A 19,718-nucleotide genomic window follows, 5' to 3' on the forward strand; every position below is an offset into this window, starting at 1 on the left:
CCATCTACTGGGCAGCTGCTGTTAGTTACTGGAACAGTGCTCTTCACTCCTGTGTACCCTGAACCTACTCCCCCACACCTCCTGTCCTCAGTCTGACCCTGACTAACTGTCCTGGCCCATGACGACAGGTGTGGTCACTTCCCATTTGTGGGCTCTAAGCACCTGCTAGAGCCTGGCCTAGTGAAAGACTGGCAACCACATCTGCCAGAAACATGTCAGACCTGACATGCGTTTATTTGTATGTGGGATCCCACTTGGCTCTAAAGCCATTTTTATTTCTGTTACACCATTTCCCATGGCGCCAGTGAAATGAAGGGTGCGTAACTGACCTGCATATTCCCACTGCCAACCTCTGCACCCTCAGTTTCTCAGCCCTTCCCCATTTGGCCTCAGGCGGCTGCTCACACAGGCATTTTCCGGCCTCCGGACCTGGACCAGCACTTTACTGGGGGTCAGGTAGACCATCCACACAGGGTGACTCCCCTTGATTGCCACCATGTACATAGGTCATGGGCCACTGGGAAATAAGGGAAAGTGTGGAGAGTTAATGGGGACTGGACAACAGCAGGAAGCCACAATCTCCAAAGTAGACTCTGGTGTCAGTGGTCATGAGTCAGGATGTGGCGGACACCTATAGAGTCTGCTGCTCCCACAAGGAAGGACCAGCCTGTCTTTCCTAGGTGCAAACTCCCAGGAGTATCAACACCATTGTGGCCATGTGTCTGGGGAAATGATCTCCAGATGGAAGCCCATAGAATGGAGAGGGAGGCCTTTTGAGCCTGTTCACTTTCTGAGCACTAGATCTTTGAAGGTGTCTAATCAGGGACCTGCTCCATAAGGACAGTACCATGACCCTCAGCATGTCAGCCTCAGGTCCAGCTGTAGATGCCCTGGCTGATGCCAGAGTTGGTCCTGCAGACAGAAAGGCAGCAGCCTGTGGACCCAGTGACCTGGGCTGACTTTGCACATTTCCACTGCACACAGGCCAGGCCTTTGCTTCCATAAGCTAGGCCTTCACTCAAAGGGTTCCCAGCATTGTAAGTGGCTTATTGGGAGGGAGGAAATTCAAAATTAGCATTCCATGCAGTCCCTGCTTTATGAAACTTAACCTACACTTCACATATGAGAAGTTCTCTCCTTTCGCTGACACCTTCAAGAAGCGAGTCAGCAAGAACACTTTCTTTGTGTTGGTGCGAGTGGTGGATGAGCTTTGGTGAGTGCCTTGCCCTAGGGCCCAGGAGTGGTTGGCAAATGTTAGGACTGTGTGCATTGCAGCAGGCGGCTAGCAAGTGGTGCAGGCTCCCTCACGTGGATCGTGCAGCCGTTACACTCCGCTCTAACACAGATTATTGCCCACTGGTTCCGTTGCTTCACTCCAGCTCTGAGAGGAGCAGACCCTGCAGACCAGGGGAGGCTTCTAGACCTTCAAGAGAACCCCAGCCCCATCTGGGACCATCCCTGTCTTGTCTTAGGACATAAGTTCACATACGACAGCAGCATAGTGAGACCAAATGGAGGTGGGGGGAGTGAAGAGGCTGTGTCTCCACAGGCTCACTACAGCCACAGGTCTGCCTCGACCTCGGCCCTGACTCCTGCCATTTCCATACTTGATCCTGTTCTGGGTGTAGCACTTCTGAATCTTTGCCCTCGGGTGGCATCTTGCTCCTGTGTGGTGACTATCACACTAAGGTCAGGAATGGAGGGCTCAGTGGAGATGAGGGTCTTCTGACCTGACATCTCATCCCCCAATTAGACCAGGAGCCTCTCCAAGGCCAAAAACAGCAAGTGTGTTGAGTGCGTTGGCAGGGACCTATTCCAGAAAAACCACTTCTGGCATTGTTCCCAACTGGGGCCCTGGCCTACCTCTCACCAAGTGTCCCTGACCCTCAGCCTGGTGGAGCTGACGGAGGAGATCCTGAAGCTGCTGATGGAGCTAGTCTTCCGCCTTGTGTGCAGTGGAGAGCTCAGCCTGGCCCGCGTGCTCCGGAAGAATATTCTGGATAAGGTGGACCAGAAGAAGCTGCTCAGGTGTGCCCATTCCGACCAGCCTCTGGCAGCCAGGGGTGTCGCAGCCAGGTGAGGAACCAGGGTCCCAGCCCTGTGCTGCAGGCCAGAGCTGAGCCCAGCAGCTGCCTTGGCTCACAGCCCTGTAAGATGCATGCTCTGGGACAGCTCCTGGGCTCCCATGGCTGGGCCTCTCCCCATACAATTGGAGCTGAATAAGCAGGGATAGATGGGCTCTGGGCTGTGGTTGGCTCTGGGCTTCCCCAGCACTGATGTTACCTCCTGTGCCATCCTGACTTCTAAAAGCCTGGGAAAGTCTCTCTCCTGCCCTCTGCCCAGCTGGTGGGGGTGTCAGAAGGTAGGCATGTGAAGCAGAGGCAGGAGAGGAAGGAAGCCAGTTACCCTGAGAGCAGCTCTATGGCCCAGAAGGACCCATGGAGTTAGAGCCTGCATCACTGTCCCCAACCATACTTCTTATGCTGTGTTCCAGGCCAGGGACATTGCATGATTTCCACAGCCATGAGATAGCAGAGCAGCTGACACTGCTGGACGCAGAGCTTTTCTATAAGATAGAGGTATGTGCTGAGAAGCCCTGGGAAGGAAAGCAGCGCTCTGCCTGGACTGACTGTCAGGAACTCCACAAACAGTGGTGTCATCTGTTCTCTTTTTACCCAGATTCCCGAAGTTTTGCTTTGGGCCAAAGAGCAGAATGAGGAGAAGAGCCCCAACCTGACCCAGTTCACAGAGCACTTCAACAACATGTCCTACTGGTAAGAAGGGGCCACAGCACTTGCTCAGGTGGTCTGGGTGGGGCAGTCCAAGCTTCCTGGGCGGAGAGGTTGAATGGTCAGTCCTGAGCCCTTTCCAGGGCCTGTAGGCTCTGACCTTGAACTGTGGGCTTCAGAGAGAGGTGGAGTGGGGTGGAGCTACTGCGGAGCTGGTTGAGGAGGCGCCATAGGCTTTGCAGTGCGGAGAAGAGCTAGGATTGATCGGTAACCCTACTGTGAATGACTGCAAGGCAGGAGGGTCTTTCCTCAAGTGTTGCTCATTGCCACTCTCTGCATATCTATAAACCATCACTCAGCACCGTAGCTCACTCACCCAATGGCTTAGTAGGCATCAGCTAGCAAAAGAGTGGGTTGTTGAGGCTTTGGTTTGTCCCTGAGTTCTTTTGTTTGGGAGCAGGCTGGGTCTTTCTATATACCCCTGGCTGGCCTTGAACTCACAGAGAAATCCTCTGCCTCTGCCTCTGTCTCCTGATTGCTGGGATTAAAGGCATATGCCACCACGCCCAACCTGTCTCTGGATTCTTAAAGCAAAGTGAAGGCCAGCACTGTGTATAACCCAGTCATTTTGCCTTTTCTTGATGTGAAAAGTCCTGCCTAATATATATGCCTCCCAGGATACCAGGGGAAGGTAACTGTGTCTCAGGATTCTTCAGCAGTAGCCACCATTCCAATTGTGTGTACTGGTTTCTGGGCAGAGGGGCTGCTTCCCTCCTGAGTCTTGACTGATTCGCCTGTTGCTAGCTGCAGGAAGCCCCGGGCAGGCTGCAAGTACACGGCACCCTTTGGAGCCGTGGCCTCTGACATGTCCCTGACACAAATGCCCTTTACAGGATAGGAGAGTAGCCCTGCAGTGGCCCTTGTAAACCACAAGAGATTGAGGCCACCATGAGGTTCACAGGGCACAGGTGAGGCTTGCCTTAAGTTTCAGCCTCAGTTATTACTAAGGTTCTGAGTTTCCATCCCTGTGGCTGGCCAAGTGGTTTCCTACTCAGCTATTGGACAATCTCTGAGCCATCATGAGGCCCCATGAGGCCTTTGCCTGCTGAAAAGATTCTTCAACCCTCACGTTCCCCCTGAGGTTTAGTGAACATCCTGAGATCAGGGACCAGGCCCGTGCTTGTGCTTCCCTGGTCTCCAGATAGAAGAGAACTTGTGACCAGCTGGCACGGGGGTCACAGTATGTCATCTAGCATCTAGGATGGTCAGCTCAGCTGTTGCTTATCTGGCCCTTTCCTGCAGGGTACGGTCCATCATCATGCTGCAGGAGAAAGCCCAGGACCGGGAAAGGCTGCTTCTGAAGTTCATCAAGATCATGAAGGTAGCTGTGGCTCAGTGCCCAGGGCTCTCCCAGCTCTGTCTGGGGAGGCTAGAGCAGTCAGCCCCTGCCCCTGCCCCTGCCCCTACCCTCACCACCGCCTCTCTTCACAGCACCTGCGCAAGCTGAACAACTTCAACTCCTACCTGGCCATCCTCTCAGCTCTGGACTCAGCACCCATCCGAAGACTGGAGTGGCAGAGGCAGACCTCAGAGGTGGGTGGGAGGAAGTCTGAACAGGCTGGCATGGACCCCATCTGGCCACCCACCTCTGTGTGACCAAGACAACTGCCTCAGCTTCCTGTCTATGGTCTCCAGTCAGCTGGTCCTGGGGTTTTCATGGTTGGTTGTGGGGTTGTCAACTCTCCCTGCACCTGGGTCCCCAGCTTTACCTGTGAATCCATTCTCAGCCCATCCATCCAAAGTGGCTGCTCTGGGCTCCATACTGCATATTAGCACTCTGTAGCAAGGTGAGTGCTAGAGGGAAGGACATGTGAACACATGAGCAGGGTCTTCTGAGGACAGGTGCTCACCCACAAGGACATTTCACACAAACAGGCCTGAGGGGGTTAGGTGACACCATTAACAGGTGTCAACAGGGCCTGAGTCTGGCATGTTTTGGACACCTGGCATCATCGCATATCACTAACCTACTTCCATCCTGCAGGGCCTGGCCGAGTACTGCACATTGATTGACAGCTCATCCTCTTTCCGAGCCTACCGGGCTGCCCTCTCAGAGGTGGAGCCCCCATGTATCCCATACCTGTGAGTTGTCCCTCCTCCCACAATTCTTTGGTCACCACACCTGATAGACATCTCAGCTCCCTCTGCTCAGTTTTAGTGGGGCTTTTTGTTGTTGTTTTTACCTTTTTATATTTTAAGAGTGTGTGTGTGTGTGTGTGTGTGTGTGTGTGTGTGTGCGTGCGCACATACACACGTGAGTGTATATGTGTACACCATGTATGTACAGTAGCTCACAGAGGGCAGAAGAGAGAATTGGATACCCTGGATCTAGAGTTACAAGTAGTTATGAGTGGCCATGTGGATGCAGAAAACCCAGGTCTTCTGCAGTAGCAGTAAACACTCTTAACCACTGAGCCATCTCTCCAGTCTATTTGATTGTCCAGTTAACAGTTTCACATTAGCAACCACAACCCTCTCTGACCCCGCAGCCAGGTCAACCCCACAGTCCTCCATAACCAGGACTTACAAATGCTCCAGGCTTTTCCAGTGCTGAGCTAGTTTTTAAGGGATCTGTTGGGGGATCTGACACAGAATGCAGAAGGCAGGGTCCAAAGACCACCTAAATCTGCTCTGGCTTGCTCTGGGCTACAGTTCTGGTGGCAAAGCCAGGTCACAGCAAAACAGCTACCTCCTAAGTCTGTCTCCACACAGTAACTGGCTTCTGCCTTCCTCCCCTCAGAGGTCTGATCCTGCAGGACCTGACCTTCGTTCACCTGGGGAACCCAGACTATATCGATGGGAAAGTGAACTTCTCCAAGCGGTGGCAGCAGTTCAACATCTTGGACAGCATGCGGTGCTTTCAGCAGGCGTAAGTACTGCCTGGTGCCAGCCTGGCTCTGCTGCCAGGAGGAGCAGGGCCCAGAGGACCAGGAGCCTAAATCTGTGGGGTGAGGTGCAGTCCCTGCTCCCCCTGGGTTTTATCAGGACAGCATGGGGAAGTCCACATAAAGGGCTCAACTCCTTGTCTGGGCCTGGGCCTAGGCCTATGGTGCAGCCAGCTTGTCCTGTCCTCCCAATTACACACAAGTCAGAAAGCAGGTTCTCTCCGGGCCATAGGAGGAGACTGGCTGATATACGGAGTTTCAGGACAGCCAAGGCTACACAAAGAACCTGTCTCGAAAAAACAAAAAGGAGGCTGGCAATCCAGCCTACCTGGCTCTCGGGCAGTAGGGGCAGGCTTGAATATCACAGCTCACTCAGGATGGCCTAAGTGCCCATGTCCCAGCTGGGTCTGCCCAGAGAAGCCAGGCTTCCCAGGGAGAGCTGCTGTAGCAGTGCTGTTTGGAGGTTCAGCGCTCACAGTGGGGAATGGGGTGCTCACACTGTTTCATGTTCTGGTGCTGAGTGCTGCTGTCCCATCAGGTTGGGTAGCAGTGGTGCTGCCTGGCAGTTGACTGAAGGCCCACAGTAGTCCAGGTTATACCTGTGAGAGGCTGTTCCACTGCCCTGAACTCGCTGGCTGCCCCTCTCCCACCAGGCACTACGAAATCCGGAGAAATGACGACATCATAAACTTCTTCAATGACTTCAGCGACCACCTGGCCGAGGAGGCCCTATGGGAACTCTCTCTGAAGATCAAACCCAGGAACATAACAAGGCGGAAAACAGACCGGGAAGAGAAGACCTAGGAGCAGGCTGGGTGTGGGAACGCCGAGCGGCCCAGAGAGGACCTGGACCATCCCAGCTTCAGAGCAGGTCCACAGCTTACCTGTGTGGCAGCACCCGAGCCTGCTGGCTGGTTTCCTGCGTCTCTCCCAGGGTCCACAGCATCGCAGGCCTCAGGACTAGAGTGTGAACTGGCAGCCCCTGCCTGGTCTGGTTTTGTTTTGTTTTCTGTGAATGCTCCCTCCTGTTCCCTACTGTCCCCCTCCAGCTGGGGAGCAACAAAGACCTGAGCAGCAGACTAGGGCAATGGTGGGCTTCCACCCTCCTAAGGCTGCTCTAGCCTTCTTAAGTGGCAGATGAGTGGAGGCCCCAGGACCCTCGCTCGGGTGGGCTGCCTTCCAGGGCACCTGGGGCCACGGGAGATACAGCCAGGAGATGGGAGGCAGAGGCAGAGAAGGACCATGGCAGGGATCTTTTGCTGTCCATTCCCTGCCTTTTAAATCTGCAGGATGAGGTGTGTAGACCTGGACCGGAAGGTATGGTGGGAGACAGGCAGCAGCCAGAGCTGGCATCCCTCACAGTACTGGCCCCAGACCTGTCCTGCCGTGCATGGCCCGCTAGGGCTCACCTGCTGCACTGTGACAGCAGCACCAGTAGCCCTTCCGTCCTGTCCCGTCCCGTTGCACCCACCACTGGCACTATGGGGATCAGGGAGAGGCGGCAGAAGGAAGCAGGAGTCGTGCTGAGCTGGGGCTACAGTTGTGCTTCTGAGTAGATCAGAGAGTGAGGATCTTTAGTGACCTAGGGAGAGGCAAGCAGCCCCTCCATGCTTGCTGTGTGCCTTAAATGCCATCTCCTGTCCCTTCCAGGCCTATGGGCTTCCTTCTACTTTGCCCCAGCCCTGGCAGCCAACAGGTCCCTAGTCCCTTTCTGCTCCCTGGGAATGCCTGGTGTTCCTGAGAAGACTGAGCAGGCCTGCGGTGTGAGTGCCTCCCGAGGCCTCCTGATTCCAAGCAGGTGCTCTTCCCCAGTGTGGAGCCACCCACTGCTGCTGAGGTTGACAATCGAGGGCAAGATGTTCAGGGCTTAGTGCTGGGGTCTCCCAGGCCATGGCTCCATGGCCACCACTGTGGCAAGTTGGCAGGGTGCGGGTCAGAATCCAGACGTGCTGCTGGCCCTGCCCCATGCCTCCAGTCACTTTTGCATGAACAAGCACCCATTTCTTCTGGTCATGGGACTTGGTCAAGTGGACACCAGGATCTCTGTGCTTCCTCAACCCAGTTGTCACAGCAGAAGAGAAGGCAGAGCAACAGCTGCAGGCTGGGTACAAGTTTGTATCAACTTGCTCTGAACCCCTCCTGGGTTGTTTTTTTTTTTTTTTTTTTGTTTGTTTGTTTGTTTGTTTGTTTATCAAAAAGGAGCTATGGGCTGTTCTACCCCCCTCTCCTGTTTATCTGTGCTGTAAATAGAGAGGGGTCGTCCGTGAACAGCCCCTTGGCCATCTCCCTCTGGCAGCAGCCAGGGAGGTTGTTTAAGGAGTATGTGTGGAGTCAGGCTTGTGAGCAGTCGTGTGGGTCTTCGGTTTGTTTCTCCTTTGCAGGTCCTTTCATTTCAGACTTTGCCTCCTGCCTCCTGTCCCTCACCAGCTCTGAGTGCTGCTGTGTGTGAGTGGCGGGCACTGTGCACACAGGGCCCTTCCTCCAGCCCTCCCTCTGTAGCACAGGCTATCAGGCCTGGCCTGCTGGTACTACATCAGACAACAGGTCTGTGGTCTGGAATCTGCAAGTGGTCAAGCAGGAGCTGGACAGAAGGGAAGGCTCACCTTCCAGATCTAGAAAGACCAGGACCTCCTGTAGTCCTGGAAGCCTTCAGCGGCCAAAGCAAAGGGTTGGGGCAGCTCTGGAGCCTCCGCATGGGGACAGCGAGGAGTGATGCGTGGGTTTAACTTATTAGCCAACAGGCTTCCCTAGTCACCGGCCTCTGGATGAGGCTGAGCCCAGTGCTCACTGCAGCCCGGCTTCCACATGTCTGTTTCTCGGGGGTGGGGGACTGGGAGAGCTGTGGAGATCAGTCTTTATAAGCATTCTGAGTGGCATGGACAATTTGGTTCTCAGCAGAGGCCAGCTCTTACCTCTGGGTATGGTATGGCCAAGGCTAGGGCAAGCAAATGCCATAGGCTGACACTTGAACCAAGACACCTGCTCAATGCCTGCCTCCCAGTGTGAAGCTGTAATATAAATCCCCCACTAACCTGTTGGACAGTGGCATCTTCCTACAGACATTACAGGCGCGTAACTTTTATATGAAAAAATAAACAGACAAAAGCCCGTCTGATACCGTCTGTGTCCAGGCTTTCTGTGCGAGACTGCATTGGGCCAGTCCCTGCCTACTTGTGATCTATCTGAAGGGGAGGGGATGAGATGGTGCCTAAGACTCTGGCAGACGTTCTGTCCTCAGGCCCACTCTTGTGGTTGTGGTCACTCTGGCTGAGTAGACAGATAATACCAAGATCTCCCCTCCTCAGAACCTGCCTCCACCTCCATCTGCTACCATCCCTGTTCATAGTCCCAGGAACATTCAAACTGAAAGAAACTGGAGAATGGCTGAGTGGATACAGGCGCTTGCCACCACTGACAACCTGAGTTCAATCTCTGGGACCCATGGGTTAGGAGAGAACTGACTCCTGCAAGGTATCCTCTGACCTCCATATACACATGAGAAAAAATTAAAATATACCCAAGAACTACGCCCTCTGCCCTATGAGAAGGGATGTGATGTCTAGGGTAGATTCAGGCGCCAGGCTTTAAACTGTGCCTTTGAGGTGCCTTCTGCAGGTCGTTCCTGTGACTTTCCAGAAATGAGCACTGAGGGAAGGGAGTGGTTTCAGACCCAAGAAATGCCCTCAGACCTTGGGAATTAAGTACCACACCCAGGAGAACAACTCACAGCCAGACTCTGATGCTAAAGAGATGAAGTCACAAAGACTGGGAAGACTTAACTCTCAGCCCAGCAGTTAAGAGCACTAGCTGCTCTTGCTGAAGACCTGGGTTCAATTCTCAGCACCCACATGGTGTCTCACAACCACCTGTAATTCCAGTTCAGGGGATCCAGTGCTGTCTTCTGACCTCTTCTGGCACCAGGCAGGCAAGTAATGCACATGCATGAAAAACAAAACACTCATACACAAAAATCTAAAACAAAAAAATTATAAAAAACGAAGTCTGAGCCACACTTAATAGATGGTACACTTCTTTAATCCCAGCACTTGAGAAGCAGAAGCAGTTAGAGCCCTAGGCCAGCCAAGGATACATAGTTAAACCTTGTTTCCAAAAAAAAAAAAAAAAAAAAAGTCTGCACTGAAAGTTAATATAATTACTGTAGCAATAGAATTCATTTCATAACTGTCTAGCTGATACATGAAAATCACTTCCAAAATCTGACACCTCTATATTTTTGATACTTAAAACTCTAGGGCTACAGCACTCAATTGATTTTTTTTTTTTTCATCTTTTTTACGGTGAAAAATTGAAAACCTTCTGAGATCACCATCTACACTTCTGCTGAGTATTGCAGTGCTTGCAACCCTAGTCAATGCCATAAAACAAAAACACGATTAAACACTGAAAAACAATACAATATATGAATGGATTCAGCATCATGTGAACATGACCCTCAGCAGATGTGTCAGACTCAGGCCAGCTTTAAAGAAAGGATTTTAGCTCTAATAGCGTCAAAAAAAAAAAAAAAAAAAAAAAAACAAGGGATGATGGTAAAATGTTTTAGATTCCACACAACAGAAAACTAACAAGCACTTGGAGGAAGTGTTGTAGAAGACCTACATGTAAGGGCTAGGCACTTCCTTAGGATGTGCAAGGCCCCAGGTTCAATCCCCAGTACCACACCTCATGCAAAAAGAACTATGTACAGAAATTGAGACATTTTATCAGATCGTGTAAAGATCAGTTGCCAGGTGTGGTGGTACACTGGGTATCCTGAGCAAACTACTGAGACTCCCAAAATAGTCTTCTCACCCTCAGTTAATCACTGACATGAAGCAATTATTGTTAAAATCCCAATAGTGTGTGTACAATGCACGTGCCTGTGTGGGTATGGCAACCAGAGACTGACATCAAATGTCTGAGCTATCTCTCACTGTAACTATATTCACCAAGTGTGAGCCACCCCACTACAGCTGTATATTCACACACAGTGTGAACCACCCCACTACAGCTGTATATTCACAGTGTGGACCACCCCACTACAGCTGTATATTCACCCAGTGTGAACCACCCCACTATAGCTGTATATTCACAGTGTGGACCACCCCACTACAGCTGTATATTCACAGTGTGAACCACCCCACTACAGCTGTATATTCACACAGCATGAGCCATCTCTATTTTTCACACTCCAGACTCCATTTCCTTGTTTTTACTATCAGCTTCACCTTCACAACAGTGTTGAATAATGAACACTGGAGCTTTCGTGTTAAGATCCTGATGCAGGTACTCTTGACAGTTTTATTAATCACCACCCAAGGTGTTTGAGGCAGCAGCAGAAGAGGCAAGGAGCTCATGAATCATGCAGCGCTTCAGGCTGCAGTTACAAGCCCCACTGTCGTTTAACGTGTCTCATAGCAGCTCCAAAGGAGCAGCCATCTAGACACCTTTCCACAGTGACTTATTTAAAAGGTGTGTGAGAGTGATGTAGTTGGCTGGTGAGTACCTTTGAGGCATCTACCAGGCCCCAAAAATCCTTTCCTCCTCTTCATGGCTGCCATGCATTTTGAAGGTGAAGTTCTTGGTTCCAGAACAGCCCTGGATCTCCACTCTGCTCATCGCAGACTTCCTTATTCCAGTCTCCGCACCTGGAGGAGGGCTGGGCTTCTGCTTCTTTTTCTGCTATTAGCTGGAGGCAGCAGGGCCTGAAGGAGAGGCCATCCTATGTGTAAGTTGCCCATGCTTTAAAATCTACCCTAGTGCCCTCCTCATAGATGGATGGGACTCCTGTGACAAGTCTTTCTCTCAGGCAGCTGGACTTGCCCCCAGAGCACATGATGTGAGAACAGCTGTGTATCTAGGTGGCCGCAGCATCTGGGGTGGCGTGATCTGAGAGTACTTCCCAGTAAGGACAGCCATCCCTAACTGGGGGCCCAGCTAACCCTTTCCTTTTGAGACTCATGTAGCCCAGGCTCACTTCCATCTTTCAGTGTAGCCAAGGATACACTTTAAATGTTCCTTCTGCTCAAGTTCCGGGATTTCAGATGTGTACCGCCATCCCCCGTTGTGTAGTGCTGGGGATGGAGCAGGGGGCTGTGTACATGCTGAAACACTCCCTCAAGCCCTGAACTGACCTATAAAGAGAATGAGCAGGAAGCTGGGGCAGGGAAAGGCAGAAGCTGAAAGCCTCAGTCAGGTAGCCAACAGAAACCAGAGGCAGAAAGGATGGGAAAGGAGGCATCCTGTGTAAGTGAAGCTCAAGTGTGAGCCAGCTCAGAGAAGGGCAGGCAATTGACCCGGAGATTCAGCTGTACACAGATAGAAACCAGCAAGTAGCAGTGTCCTCAAGTGGTGACAGGAAGGTCTGTCGCTTCTTGTTCACTGATAATAGCAGTCCTGATCTCTCCCAGCATGGGCAGCACCAGGCAGGAACTCCCAGGGAGAGAAATGGTAGTGAGCTCTCCTCTCCACTCTCCCAGAGGAGCATGCACTGACTAGAGCCAGATCCCTGAGCTGGGCTGAAGGTTGCCATGTCCTCTGGAAGACTCTGAAGACAGTGAGGACTTTAGTCTTCTGTGTTCTCTAGGAGTGAAGGTGAAGACTTCCCAGGAAGACTTCCAGGCCTTTGTCCCTCAGATTAGGATCCCACTCAAGGCCTTAATAGATCACTTCCCCCTTTGCCCTGTGTGAGCACCAGCTAGCCACAGAAAGGGCACAGCCTGGCCTGCAAGTCCTGGGCCTCAGGGAAGGTAGAGGGCCACCACCACATAGATGACCCAGCTGGTAGACACAAAGACCCCAAAGAGCAGGCTGAAGAGCACCAGTGAGCGGGCCTTCCTCGAAGCCTCCTCTGCCTGTGCCAGGTCACCCCTGCCCAGGGCTGCTCGAGTCTGTAATAAAACAGATCAAGGTGGGATGCATCAATAGTGATCCCCCTCTACCCACCCCAAACCCCACCAGCACACCTTCAAGACCAAGCCCACACCACAAGCCAGAAACTGACAGCCTGGGAATATCAGAACCTAGGCCCACAGCTCATAGAGGGGCAAGAATGGTGCAGAGGTCCCCCGGCAGTAAGGAATACCTCCAGACTCCTCTTATGCCACCTCACAGCAGCCCTCAACTGGGGCTCCTTTCACCTTGCTGATGATGACATGAGAGCTCAGCAGGCTTAAATGGCCTCCCTGGGCCACACAGCTGCTGCTGAAGACAGAAAGTCCTACCTCTGAGCTGCTTGCTCCCCTAGTGCTGGCTGGTGCTAACCTGAACTGGGACCTCGCCCACCACCCTGCCACTCTACTTCCCAGCAAGGCTGGACTGTTACCTGCAAATACACACACACACACACACACACACACCCCGCAAGCCTTGCCTTCTGCCAATCAGAATGTCATTGCACCTTCATCAATGAATCCCCCAGTCATGGGACGGTAATGGAGGGAGGTGGTGGGGGAGGGTACTAGTGAGTGAGAAAGAGGGTGGATGGAGATGAACCGCTATGCAAATGAAAGAAGGAACAGGGAGGAAGGCAAGTGAATAGAAAATAGGAGGCGGGTAAGCAAAAAAGGCAGGGGAAGTAGGTGACCAGATGAACTGATAGCTGATAGAGGAGTGGAGGGTGGGAGGCTGAATTGAAAGAGCAATGTGTCTTAGCAAGAGGGGGGTGGAGAGATGAATTAACTAACAGCTGAGTAGTTTTGGGCCACAAGTCAGAGGTGTGAGCAGGCAGATGGGAGCTAGACAGAGGGGACTTGAGGCAGCTGGATGGATCTACAGACTATAGGCTGCCAAGATAACCCAACAGGGCTGGGCAACACCTTGGGCCTCATCAATCACTTATACCTTTTCTGTTTTAGAACTTGCCAGAACAAATCCTTAATAACGAGGGTCACAGGCAAAAAGGGAGAGGAAAAGAGACAAGAAAGGCCAGGCCCCACAATAGGGCTTATTCCTGGGTCCTACCCAGCTGCTGGTCCTGGGTGGGACCCTACACATCCCCACAGGAGCAGAGGCTCCTCTCTTATGGCTGTATCACTTACCTCATGGGAGTAGACAATGGCAATAAGCCCTGTGAGCAGGCAACAGAACAGGGTCACCAGTACTGACTCCATCATGAAGTCCTTGGGCAGAGGCCTGTGTTCCACTTGCACAGGGGCAGGCCCACCTGCCATGGGGCTACCATACTGCAGGGCAGAAGCACTTACATGAAGAACCAGGGGATGGCCCCCTTCCCCTCCTCACATCTACCCCAGGCCCAGGAGTCCCCTCATCTCTGCCCTGCACACACTGCCGAGCCCAGGGCTGGCCACCATAATGCCTTATCTGCCAAGGAGCTAGGAAGGCTCGGAGAATCCACCTGTCCACTGGCCACCCACACACAGCCTGCCTGCCTGCCTTTTTGTCAGCAGGGTCTCTCTATGTAGCCCTGGCTGGCCTGAAACTCAAGAGATTCACCAGCCTCTGCCTCTGTGTAGTCCTAGTGGGGGTGGAAGCAACAGAACCAGGAGTTCTCAGCTGCACAGTGGATTCCGGGCCAGCCTGGGCTATGTAAGGCTTGTCTTTACTTTAAAAAAAACAAAAAAAGCCAGGTGGTGGTGGTGCACACCTTTAATCCCAGCACTCAGGAGGCAGAAGCAGATGGATTTCTTCGAGTGGAGACCAACCTCAAGAAAGCTCTAGCCACCTAAGTGCAGGTCTGCCTTGGGGCGTGCTCTCACCGCGGGAAAGGGAAAGGAGGCTCCGGTGGCAGCGGCAGCTGTGGGTGGGAAGAGCGGGCCAGGCGGTGGCGGGTAGAGTGCGGCGGGCCCTGGCGCGGGCTGGAACAGCACTGGCACCTGCGGGAAGGGCGGGTAGAGCAGCGCCACAGCCTTGGGGTCCGGTGGAGCATAGGGTGGGGGCTCTCCCACGAAGCCGATGGGCGGCACAGTGCCGCCGGTAGCCTTGGGCACGGGCCCCGCCTCGCCCGACGCGGAAGTGGGTTCTGTTTCCCCCTGTGCCGGCTCGCTCCCCTCTGCACAGGCAGTGGCCTGGTCCTCATCTGGCCTTGCGTTTTCATCCAGCAGCTGCGGGCGGCGTGGGAGCTGCGGGAGTGCTGGCTGTGAGGGGCTGCACGTGTCCTCTGCGGCTGGAAGGTCCTCCGGGGGTGCAGGGCTGTCGCCCCTCTTGGCGTTGGGACCTTGGGAAGAAAGCAGAGCTGTGAGGCCGGGCTGCTGATCCCCCAGCCCAGTTGCACCCAGAGCGGTCCTCCAGACAGCCAGGATTCCAGACAGATGCTCCCCCACCCAGCCCCAAAAAGGTTCCTTCTGGTGGTGATGCCTCCTCTTGAACACAGGCAGAGTTTGACACATTTTCTGGCCTAGGGGACATTGACAAAGCACAAGTCGAACTTAAAAGACTGTGTCTTTGGGTCACCAGAGCTTGGGGAGGGATGCTCAATGGCGGTAGAGGGTCTAGAGTAGCCAAGAAGTTCTGAATGCGAAGGAAGGGAAGCTCACAATGCAGGGTACAGGACTGACTGATACTGCCCTTAGCAGTGGTCTTGTCAGGGCTGGGGAGATGTATTCCTTGGTGATGTGCCCGCCGTGCACCCATGAAAACCTGAGCTCAATCCCAATACATAAAAATTGTGGCAGAAGTTTGCCATCCCAGTGGTGGAGACTAGCTGCTCCCTGGTCATCCCCCCCTCACTTTAGCCTAATTAATCTAACAGCCAGTGAGAGACTCAAACAGCAGAGTAGGCAGCTCCAGAGAGATAATACTTGAGGCTGACCTATGGCCTCCCCTCTTGGGGAAAGAATAAGGACAAAAACATTCATGATGGGAAGATTCATGCAGTGTGCTTTAAGCACTTTTTAAAATGTGTTTATTTTTATGTGCATGAGTGTTTTACCTGAATGTGTGTCTGTGCATCATATGCATTTGGTATCTGTGGAGGCCAGAAGAGGACATTGAACCCTCTGGAGCTGGAGTTACAGATGATTGTGAGCTGCCTTTTGGGTGCTAGGAATTGGCCCCAGGTCCTCTGCAAGAGCAGCCAGTGCAAACCCCTGAGCCATCCCTCCAGCCCAAGCCATGCTTTTTTAAAAAGCTTGTCTCTCCAGCTGATTACAACTAAAACCCCTGAGACAAAACACAAAACCACCAGGGGTCACTGAAAGTGAGAACAGCAGGTAGGCACCTCATCTCAGGCTTCCTCACAGCCCTGAGCCCAGAATAAAGGAATATCCCCACAGGAAGAACTGAAGGGCTACCCTGGACTTCTTGAACATTATATGTGAGCTGAGTGAGCCACTATCTGGTCCCTTTGCCTTTATTGTCTCTGGTCCTGAAGGACCCCAAGTCCTGAACACTCTAGAATTAATTCCCACAAGTATGGAATGCAGACCTGAGCAGCAGGTGTAGGAGCAGACCCACACACTAGCACAGGACCCTGGGGGATGAGCTAACCATGGAGAAGCCACACACAGAAGGTGAACCAGAACCGACCACATCTCAGCACCCAAGGCACTAACTTGAGTAATCTGCAATGTGAAGAATTAGGACTGTGTGAGCATTCTTCAAGAAAAAAACAAAGTTTGTGCATTTGGGGGTGGGGGTGGGGTGGAGGACAAGACCTGCACTTAGGATTGCTACAAGACCTTATCTCAAAAATAAGAAGAAGGGCTAGCTGGATGGCTCAGCATGGTAGAGCTTGCTGCTGGGTCTTGAGTTCAATCCCCAAGACTCACATGGTAGGAGAGGAAAGACCCCTGCAAGTTGTCCTCTGATCTCCACCGTGAACCATGGAATTCTAGTGTTTGTGCAAGCATGCCTGTGCACACACACATACAGCATAAAGAGGAGAGGAGGAGGAGAAAGACCAACAAGAAGAAATATATAAAAACCGAAGGAAAAGCAAGCAGAGCAGTGGTGGCGCATGCCTTTAATCCCAGCACTTGGGAGACAGAGACAAGTGGATCTCTGTGAGTTCAAGACCAGCCTGGTGTACGGGGTGAGTTCCAGAACAGCCAAGGCCACACAGAGAAACCCTGTCTTAACCCTCCCCACCCCCTCACACACTAAAAACCTAACACATACCAGCTCTGATGCCCAGACACTGGGAACATAAGAAAAAGCACCTTTGTTCCATAAGGTAAAGGGAAACACACTTAAATTCATCAGAAAGCCACATTTTATAAAGAACCAAGTCCCAATTTTAAACTAAGTTATTAATTATCTGAATTTATTTCATTTATCGAGACAAGTTCTCATTCTGTATCCCCAGCTGGCCTGGGACTCACTATGTAGACCAGGCTAGCCTCAGACTCATAGAAATCAGCCTGTGCCCTGGCATGATGGGGGCTTGAGGACTGTCTAATATTTGAAAAGAGATCACAACACACATTTCAGTTGGTATGTCTGGTGTATTTGAACAAGATTTCAGAGTTAAAACATTAAGAAAACTTGCCAAAGGCTGGGATGTAGTTCGCTGGTAGAGAGTGTGCCTGGCATTCATGGGACCCTGGGTTCAATCCTCAGTCCTGGGGGAGGAGGAAGGGATGGAAATGTTTTGGGGGGTTGGTTTTTGCTGTTGTTGCCCCCTCCCCTCACCAGGTTTCACTGTGTAGCCCTGGCTGTCTTGGAATTCACTCTGTAGACAAGGCTGACCTCTGGGATAGCTCACTGGGAAAGAACACTTGCTGAACACATGTGAGGACCTGGGTTCATATCCACAGCACCCACAGAGAAATCAGGAGTCTGTGGGAAGTGGAGGTGGCACCAGAAACCTCAGTGTGGTGGAGGATGACTAAAAACTTCTGAGACCCAGGCTGGATAAGAAACTCCAACTCAAGGGAATAAGGGCAGAAAGTGCTAAACACACCTCAAGTCCCCCTCTGGCCTCTGTGCCCACTGTGAACCCACTAGTCACACATGTACATATACAGAAACACACACACACACACACACACACACACACACACACACACACACACACACCACTGGCACGCTGGAGCTCCTTCCTCTCCTGTAGGGAAATCCTCGAGCATCCACTGCCAATGAGCCAGAAGGAACCTACTCTATTCCTGGACAAACCACAAACAATGGGTAACTCCAGGACCAGCCTGTCAGTCCCAGGAGTCCCCACCTGGGTGAGCTGGCCTGAGGGCAGGTGCAGGCATGGGACCTGGGTGGGACCCACTGCTCTGGGCCTCTTTCCATCAACTATAAAATAAGGATAGATAATGGCGATCTCAGTGTTACAAAAATTACACAGAGCAGTTGCTCCAGCCCTGGGCTCAAGTCTTCCCCACATCTTAAGAAGCCTCCATGCACAGACCAGGGAACCAAGGGCTCAGCAAACACTTTAACTAGTTAAAGCCACTGCGGAAGGACCAGTTCCCTCCGGGACGAGGTCATTGCAGAAATGCCAGGCTCCTGACCCAGTTATCGTAACAAAAACCACAGTTTCCCTGGATCCCGCCAGCGCAAATACCTGGCCCGATGGCTAAGAGATTGGGGCCTCCCAGTAAACAAATCTACTGGCTGAGCCTGCCTCTGTGGCCTAGGGTTCTCGAGTTCTCGACATCTGAGCCTGGAGCGATAGGAGATGGGATGGAGCAGCTCCAAGGCCTGGGATGTTCTAGAAGGGGGCGGGCACAATGGAATTCTGCTAGTCACCTCAGCATCCTCTAAAGCGGGTGCAGGCGATGCAAGGGGCACACAGGCATCTGATCGCGAACCTGCGTGGGTCCCAGCACCACTTCATGCCCCTCAAGCCTGGGACTCCCTAGTGAGCGCGGGGACCCGGAGTCCTTCGCTTGGATGTGTGGCCGCGATGGGGACTCTACCACGGAGCATCCAGGCATGCCTACCCAATTTCTGATCGAGCCTGCCAGACCTCTGGGGCCTCAGCCTGGCCCCGGGAGTGAACAAAGCAAACCCACACTAGATGGAGTTAGTTCTGGGCGGGAAATGCAGAGCCACCTGCTGCTGCCAGGACACCTGCTGTCTACCAGGGGCCCATCCTTCCCCAGATGTCCCGCAAGAAAGAGTGAGAGTTCCTGAACTTTTCTGCCGAAGCCTCTTAGCTCCCAGGCTCTGGAAACGGGTGTGCCCCGACCCCAGTGTCGCCTCGTTCCTGCCTGTGCCCTAGGTCTCTACGCTTTATCCTCTGTACCCGGCGCCCCTCACCTGCCTCCATGGCCCGATCCGCGTGGGTGCGCGCCGGCTATGATGCTCCTGGCCTCGAGCCTGGGTCCGCCCCACTCGGTTGACGGTGCCGGCTCGGGTTTCCTGGTGCCTGCTGTGCAACAGGTTAATAATTGACCGCCTTGTTTGTCCACGGCTGTGTCAATACCTCGCTCCCTCACACCCTGGCGCTTGCAACCTACTGCGCATCCCCTCCTCTTGGGCCAGTTACCGCTCTGGCGTACCCCGAGGGCAGGATGCCTTGATCGAATCCTTTGCGGAGTTGCAGGGCCTGGACGTTGGGAGGGGAGGGATCCTCAAAAGAAGGGGGCAGGCAGGAGGCTCCTGCATTTCCCTCAGGGAGGGGTAGAGCCAGGAGGGAGACCACGGGGAAAGGGGAGACCTGGACCAAAGTCAAATTGTATAGCCACGTTTGTGTGCGTGTGCGAGTGCGTGTGCATGTGCGTGTGTGTGTGTCGGCTTCCAGCTCCCTGTTCCAGAGACGCCAGTAGTGTAAATTTCATCTAAAGGCTGAGGTTTAAAACAACACGTGCCTAACTTTCTTCCCGAGATGCACCAAGCCGAAGAATGTACAACAGGTCTGAACCCAGTCACCTGAAAATACCACACTTAAACCAAGGCGTGCTTGGCCGCCTTTTGTATGTTCACAGCTGAGACCCAGACAAAGAAGAAAGTCGTGTCCGGCGTTCCGTTCCGTTCACGCAGGTCGTGGAAGAAACCAAGGGTCACTCTACCCTGAATTTTAGCCTGAGCAGCCTCAGGGGAGTCAGCCTCTGGCGAACTGACTGTAGTGTCACAAAAAGGCTTTTTTTTTTTTTTAATTGTTATACAATTCACACCTTTAGCAAGTCAATTT

The 19,718-nt window shown here is 52.8% G+C and overlaps 2 protein-coding genes across 15 annotated transcripts in view; one reads left to right on the top strand and one right to left on the bottom strand.

The window, feature by feature from the left end:
- The window catches only part of Rapgef1 (Rap guanine nucleotide exchange factor 1), a 116,396-nt gene extending 107,610 nt beyond the window's left edge, over window positions 1-8,786 (top strand). For all 14 annotated transcript variants that reach the window (XM_051185018.1, XM_051185020.1, XM_051185022.1 and 11 more), the window contains 9 exons: window positions 1,121-1,213; window positions 1,891-2,076; window positions 2,495-2,579; window positions 2,680-2,774; window positions 4,032-4,110; window positions 4,221-4,322; window positions 4,774-4,871; window positions 5,530-5,658; window positions 6,328-8,786. In XM_051185018.1, coding sequence (XP_051040975.1) covers window positions 1,121-1,213; window positions 1,891-2,076; window positions 2,495-2,579; window positions 2,680-2,774; window positions 4,032-4,110; window positions 4,221-4,322; window positions 4,774-4,871; window positions 5,530-5,658; window positions 6,328-6,478 — 1,018 coding nt within the window. In that variant the 3' untranslated portion in view covers window positions 6,479-8,786. The remainder of the gene's footprint in view (window positions 1-1,120; window positions 1,214-1,890; window positions 2,077-2,494; window positions 2,580-2,679; window positions 2,775-4,031; window positions 4,111-4,220; window positions 4,323-4,773; window positions 4,872-5,529; window positions 5,659-6,327) is intronic.
- A 3,317-nt stretch (window positions 8,787-12,103) lies between these two features.
- On the bottom strand, window positions 12,104-19,028 carry Prrt1b (proline rich transmembrane protein 1B). The gene is made up of 4 exons (XM_051184021.1): window positions 18,845-19,028; window positions 14,392-14,849; window positions 13,714-13,857; window positions 12,104-12,564 (listed from the first exon to the last, which is right to left on the bottom strand). Exons 1-4 carry the CDS (start codon window positions 18,852-18,854, stop codon window positions 12,415-12,417), a joined length of 762 nt encoding a protein of 253 aa, XP_051039978.1. The 5' UTR covers window positions 18,855-19,028; the 3' UTR covers window positions 12,104-12,414.
- Between the last annotated feature and the right edge of the window lie 690 nt (window positions 19,029-19,718).

The sequence above is a fragment of the Phodopus roborovskii genome, unplaced genomic scaffold, assembly GCF_943737965.1.
Source record: "Phodopus roborovskii unplaced genomic scaffold, PHOROB, whole genome shotgun sequence".
Classification (NCBI taxonomy): Eukaryota; Metazoa; Chordata; class Mammalia; order Rodentia; family Cricetidae; genus Phodopus; species Phodopus roborovskii.